We start from the raw sequence: 6,976 nt of genomic DNA, 5'->3' as shown, positions 1-6,976 counted from the left end.
TGCGATCTGATAGTTATTCTATGATACGTACTTAGGATGGAAAGGCAACGCCGAGAAGATGAACTCAAAAATCGATCTTCAAAAAGGGGCAAGATGCAGAGCAATCTATGCTTAACCGGGTAGGTGTCGCTTATTCAGTGTTTGATGAAATGTGGGTTGTAGAAATTAATAGTGGTTTGTAATTTTGCTACTCCAAATTATATTTTGTTTCTGATCGTCTGTATTATGGGTTTGTTGGTATAAACTGCATACCATCAACTCAGGCAACTAGCCCTCAAACAGGTGGAAGCATGAAGTCAATGAAGGATGAGAAGGAGAAGGAAAAATCAAGTCAGTCAGAGAAAGAAGGGAAAGAAGGAAAGAAGGGAAAGAAGGTTCTGGTTAAAAACTGCAGGTTCTGAAGGAGAATAACAGCAGTTGTTGGTTGATTCCATGCTGCTATTATTCTAGTGGAAAATTTTCAACAAAACATTTACCCCATTTAGGTGGTAATTTATTGGAAGGTTAATAATAGGAAATGGTGGACCATGGCGCTTCTTAACAATGATAAACACAATTTTGTGGCAATCAAACCTAGGAAGGCATAGGAGCATACTCTGACATAAATTTCTCTAACATATTATTTTGAAACTGGAATTTTCCAAACAGATACTTAACTAGAAGAGATTTGAGTTTTAATTATCACCATATAAAAATCCAGTCTTCTGTATTCGCTGCAGGATATTTGTTGAAGAAAAGCGCGAAAACTAATGGTTGGAGCAGGCGATGGTTTGTTCTAAATGGGAAGACAGGAAAGGTTTGTAACCATTTCTCCAAATCTGTCAATTTTATTCATTGTCTTCTTAGAAGCAAGTTACTCATTTATTTTTTTGGCGACAAGCATCTTATATATTTATATTGATTATTGATTAGTTTGAATCAATGGTGAAACTTTTGTTTCACTTTCTTGTAATGACTATTTCTTTGGTGTTAATTGTTGTTCATTGTTTATCAAGCCAGATGAGTCTTGTGGTAAACAGTAATGTAGACTGACAATTATACACATAGATGTTAGATGACTTCACTAGTGAAGTGGGCTTTCCGAATTTCTACGTTTTATCTTTGGTCTTCACTACGTTCTATAGATCATCCCATGCTTAATTTTTTCTTGGAGAAGCTCGAGTTTTATTTACAATTGGTGTTCAAGCCACTTACTACATGTATGTACTGTTTTCAGCAAATGATGTAATGATTATTATCATTTAATGAGTTTTTGACAGTTTTTCATTTGTTTATCTTTGTTGTGCTTGGTTAATTGTGCTTGAAGAGATATAATTAATTTTTCTTTTCAACAGACAAAGATGTAACTAACTATGTTTATGATATAATCTACTACAAGTAACATTGACTCTGATTTTGCTTCGCAGCTTGGTTACACAAAAAAGCAGAGGAAAGACTTTTTCGTGGTGTTATTACGTTAGAGGTATGAGGACCATCAATACTTTTGTGCATGAATGTTTTTTCATCAACGGTTATATTTTCAGCAAATGCATTGAAGTTTTTTTAGCATAAATCTTTAATCCAAATATAACTTAATTAGTGATTAATTTCCAGCTGGAATGCCTACATAAGTGCTTGGTTGAATTCAAATTTAGTTATCATTGGCAACTTTTCCCTTGTTATTCATGGTAGTCTAAATTATTTGAAAGTTTTCTTTTAAAAGTCTTGTACCTCCATCTCCAACAATGACGTAACAGAGACTCTTGCTTTATGGAGAATGAATGTATATACTTCAGAAATTTATCCGCAGATTTGGTACAATCATTCAAAGTCTATATTCTATTCATTAGTGTTTTTGTCCTTTTCTTTTACATCTGGACATTTCCCTATTTATACGCATATTGGCGTATATGGATACTAAACCAACCAAATGTAACATTGCATTGACATTATTTTATCTTGAAACTTCGCAGATTAGGTACCATCATCCATTTCTTGAAACACCTTTTATGCATGCCAAACATGACCTTAGTTTTTTACTTTCACTTCTGGTGTTGAAAAGGCACTAGAGCACAAATTTCCTCGATGTGAGTGAGAGTTCATTGAATATACAAATATAATTTAGAAAAAAAATTGGTTTTTTATACTATTGGTAGCTTGGACGTTTATTTGGTTGCATTGGCTGGGGTTGGTTGTATAATATGAGAGAGATGTGAGTATAACTAAAAACTCTAAATGACGATTTTAGTATCTTGCAGGAATGCAACATTGTAGAGGTTTCAGATGAAGAGGATCCTCCATTAAAGAGCTCAAAGGGTAAAAAGTCCAATGGACCTGATTCTGGCAAACCCAGCCTTGTTTTCAAGATCACTACTACAATTCCATATAAAACTGTTTTGAAAGGTATATTCTACAGCTATTGTAGCCATTTTTTTGAACATACTCCCTGCACTCATTTCATGGATATGTTTTTAGAACATTTTTGAATTTGATTGGTTTCTGTTTCTCTGTACAGCACATAGTGCTGTTCTTTTGAAGGCTGAGAGTGCAGCTGACAAGGTTGAATGGATTAATAAGATAAGTAATATTATACAAGCACGAGGAGGACAAATAGCTATTTCATCTAATGGTTCCTTGGTGAGCTACTGCCTTATGGCTTCTGTTCACACGTGTGATGGATGACTACTGGTTTTAAAAGAAACCGGCTCATTGTTTTTTCCCATTTCAGGATACAATGTCTCAGAGACTTGCAGATCCCGAAGAAGAACTACGATGGATGTCCCAAGAAGTCTGTGGTTATGTTGAAGCTGTTTTGAACAGTTTAGCTGCCAATGTACCAAAGGTAAGCCTTTTCTCCAAAGTTTTCATTTTTCTTTTTCTTTTTCTTGCAGGTTTTTTTAAAATTTTTTATCACATTTTCTGCTTTATTGTTTGAGCAGGCAGTTGTCCTTTGCCAAGTTGAAAAAGCTAAAGAAGACATGCTGAATCAATTATACAGTTCTGTCAGGTTTGGAAATTCTTACGTTTACATTTTCCTTTTCTGTTGCGTGACTCATGATATTCTTTGTTGTAAGTTGCAGAGCTTCATTCTTTATTGGGTTGAAGGGTATTTTTATCCCTTAATTATTTGCTCAAGAGCGTTTAGTATCCTAAACTTACATATGGTGCAATTTTCCCCTTTAATATTTGAAAATAATGCCTTGTGCAACCTGGTTAGTTGACCCAAACAATTATAAAAAAGAATCTTAAAAATTACAAACAAGACCCATAAAACTATGAATAAATACCCTATAAGAAAATTAATATTGATTAAATCTTTAAAATAGTGTGATAATTTATAAGTTTTCCCCAAAATTTATAAGTGTTCCAAAAATTTACAGCTAGGATGAAAAGCACGTTCATTTAATAACCGGTGTACTAGTTAAGTTGTCAATTTATAGAGAATGTGTAAATCTCAAAAGTTAACTTGTAAACTAGTTGCTGATAATAATTACTCCCTCAAATTCTATTTATAAGAAACCTTTAATTTTTAACCAAATCACACGGATTAATAAAAATGGTTAAATTAGTTAAAAGTATTTTTAATCAAATTTTTTTATAGAAATCCCAAACTTTTATATATAATTAGTTTATGATCAATAATACACCGAACTTCACGGTTAGTTATTGTTTTCATCTAAAATTTTCAATACAATTTTGTAAATGAGGTTTGTTCAAACTTTAAATAGTTGAATATTTGACTGGAAAGTTTCAGAGAAAGTGTTATCATATTCAAAATTAATCATTCTCGAAGTGTTAATGCTGTCTCTTAAAATTAAAATGACCTCAAGAATGATAACACTTCGAGAATGATTAATTTTTAAACATGATGACACTTCCTCTAAAATTTTCTAGTAAAATATTCAACTCTTTAGAGTTTGAATGGACTTTATTTACAAAATTGTGTTGAAAATTTTAGATGAAATAATAATTAGCTGTGAAGTTTGGTGTACTGTTAATCAAAAACTAAATACATACAGAAATTTGGGATTTCTATAGAAATTTTTGAAAAAAAGAATTTTATCTAATTTTAATCACATTTCTTAATCCGCGTGATTTAGTTAAAAGTGTCTTATAAATAGGATTGGAGGGATTAATTATTATTAGAAACTCTTTTATAAGTTAACTTTTGAGATTTACATTCTCTAGAAATTTATAACTTCACTAGCATATTTGTTATTTATAAATAAAAGTATTTTTTTAACCCTAACTAGAAATTTTTGAAGGAGGATTTATAAATTATGAAGAAAGATTTATAAACTATCACACTATTTTAAGGACTTGATCAATATTAATTTTCTTGTAGGGTACTTATTTATAATTTTTGATGTCCTTTTTTTATAATTTTTTTGGTCAACTAATGGTGAAAGTTAGTTTTTTGAGTGGCAAAGTGTCCAGTCCACCCTTTTCAAATGTTACAAGGAAAAATTGCACTATATATAAGTTTAGATATTACGTGAGAATAATTGATGAGGCAAACTGTTAACCCTTCTTTAATTCCTTAGTATTTATTTATTGGACTGTGCCTGTACCTTGAAGAGTGAAGTACTGCATTTGTGGGGACATGGGGTTTATTCTTTGTTGATTTGAGCAAATTAGTTTAGGAGACACTTAAATCTTTCAGGGGAATCATGTTAATCTTTGATGGATCTATATTATAGATTTCTGAAGGCATTCTTGTGTTCATTTTTTCCCCCCTGACTTGGTTATGGTAAACCTTTTATTTCCTTATTATGGACAGTTCTCAAAGCACGGCTAAGATTGAGGAGCTGATACAAGAGGACCAGAATGTGAAGCGAAGGAGGGAACGTTACCAAAAGCAATCCTCACTTCTCTCGAAACTGACACGTCAACTGAGTATTCATGACAACAGTGCAGCTGCTGCCACTAGCTGGTCAAACGGTAGTGTTGAAGGTATGAATATAAAAGATAATATCTTATTTATTGGCATAATTAATGGTGGGGTTGAATCATATTCATCTAAAATGTCAAGGCCTTTAGTCTTTTGTATTTTCAGTGTCCAAAGTTGAATCATTGTGAGAACCTAGAAGTTTGTGCGTGAAATATCATTAATAAAACCACTTTTGGACCTTGACAACTTGAACTTTTGGAATGCTGACATACTATCACGGTTCTTCTCTTTGACCAAATTTGATCCTCACCATTCCCATTCTCATCACCAACACATCTATATATATACATACATACATATATATATGTATATATAATTGACTTGGTATGAATTCAACTGTTTTGACGGCTAATTTATTCTCATTTAACTATATATACGTGCTAAATCATTAATATACTTTAGACTTTAAGTTAATTTGAGATTCAATTTGCGTTTTAAAACTTAAAGAATTAACATGATAATTTAATAAAAACATAAGGCATTAAAGTGCTTAAAAAAATATCTTAAGGAACCAAATCGATAATTCAAGCAAACCTAAGGGATTAAAAATTTATTTCCCAATTGAAATCAGTTCTATTGTGGCTTTCCTATTTCTCTTGATTTACGCACATTGGTTAAAAAATTTAAGCGCATCTGTATTGATAGGGGTAGACTCTAGTTAAATTCCACTGCAAGCTCAAAAGACTCTGCATGAGAGCACTTGAAAATGGGTTGTTTCTCTATTCCTTATCCTATTTGGTCTTTCTCTCAACTTCTTTATCATTGTTTGCAGAGAGTAGTCCAAGAAGTGATGGTCCAGGTGATGATTGGAGAACTGCTTTCAATGCTGCTGCTAATGGCCCCAGTAGTCGTAGCAGTTCATTAAGATCTAGATCTAATGGTCACAGTCGATCTAATGGTGATATAGTACAGAATGGTGATATGAACTATGGTTCAAACTCCGGTAGTCGTCGTACTCCTAACCGATCAGCCCCCGCCCCGCCTAGTTCTTCTGGTTACAGATTTTAACAGGTAGTTGGGGACGCGGAGTCTCTCCATTTTCTTATTATCCTTTTCCCTCTACTTTTTACTCATAACCATTGCATTAAATGAATTTGTTTTGGTCATAGATTTGATGAATGGTTATGATTAGGGAAGTGAAGGGAAAATGATGATAAAGAAATGGAGAGATTCTAGGTCCGTTGCTGCTTGCGATCAAATCTTTAATCTTTTGAAGTGAAATTTTGCTGAAGTGAAGAGATGAGAAGAGAGTGATGTGGGTTCCACCTCTATCATTGTGAGCCTCTTTCTCTCTTTCACTCTTCACTTCATGAGACGACACTTGAGAGATTACCATATGTACAAACTAAAGTGGGGAGGGAGGATTTTAGTCGTATTGATTCTCTGTTTCTGGCAGGGTATATTTAGTGATACGAGATGTTTGTGTACATAGAAGACCATATGTTTGTGTATATGTAGTATAAGGCTTTTCTGGCGTGTCCCAGTATCATGCAGACGAAGTCAAGATGGACTTGAATCTCACAGGTTTGCAATTCTATATTCTTTTCATTACTTCTAATCTTTCTTATTGGGGTCCATTTTTAGCCATTTTCATGACATAAAATATGCTTGTTATTCACATAGATACTCCAACGTATTGAACTAGTCAAGGCATTAATTTAAGGAAGAATGACAATAATGTCTACAATTTGAAACACGTCAATTGAAAGTTATATTTAAAATTTAAATGTCTAATTTGTAATTAGAATTTATGAACTTATGACTATCTAAATTAATATTTATAATTGATTTTTCAGAAAATTTTATTAAAAATTTAACTATCATAAATTTATTACTTTTGGACTTTAATGTCATTCTTCCTTAGTTCAAAAGTTAATGGTCAAAACTATGATCAAATCAATTATAAATAAAACATTTTATTAAATTAATTAAGATATTAGTTTAATGATTTACTGATTCAGTCGAGTGTGTTAAATCAAATTTGCATACTATGCTCCATAGATTAGATTGAATATTAAATTGAAAAGGCTAGCAGTTTATGATTCG

At 32.3% G+C, this 6,976-nt stretch overlaps 1 protein-coding gene across 3 annotated transcripts; it reads left to right on the top strand.

Moving 5' to 3' along the window:
* The first annotated feature begins 710 nt into the window (after positions 1-710).
* LOC129313282 (dynamin-2B-like) lies at positions 711-6,451 on the top strand. 3 transcript variants are annotated; one of them, XM_054956243.1, is made up of 9 exons: positions 711-796; positions 1,407-1,462; positions 2,238-2,382; positions 2,495-2,616; positions 2,708-2,821; positions 2,919-2,986; positions 4,760-4,932; positions 5,703-5,941; positions 6,063-6,451. In XM_054956243.1, exons 1-8 carry the CDS (start codon positions 766-768, stop codon positions 5,936-5,938), a joined length of 945 nt encoding a protein of 314 aa, XP_054812218.1. In that variant the 5' UTR covers positions 711-765; the 3' UTR covers positions 5,939-5,941; positions 6,063-6,451. The 3 variants fall into 3 exon arrangements, with proteins under 3 accessions (XP_054812218.1, XP_054812217.1, XP_054812216.1); XM_054956242.1 differs by having other exon boundaries at positions 6,040-6,451; XM_054956241.1 differs by having other exon boundaries at positions 5,703-6,451.
* Positions 6,452-6,976: the final 525 nt, after the last annotated feature.

The sequence above is a fragment of the Prosopis cineraria genome, unplaced genomic scaffold (genome assembly GCF_029017545.1).
Source record: "Prosopis cineraria cultivar Desert tree isolate PC_DT_omini unplaced genomic scaffold, ASM2901754v1 PC6, whole genome shotgun sequence".
In the NCBI taxonomy this organism is placed as follows: Eukaryota; Viridiplantae; Streptophyta; class Magnoliopsida; order Fabales; family Fabaceae; genus Prosopis; species Prosopis cineraria.
The sequence above is the reverse complement of the archived record's forward strand: the minus strand, read 5'-3'. Positions and strand labels throughout refer to the sequence as shown.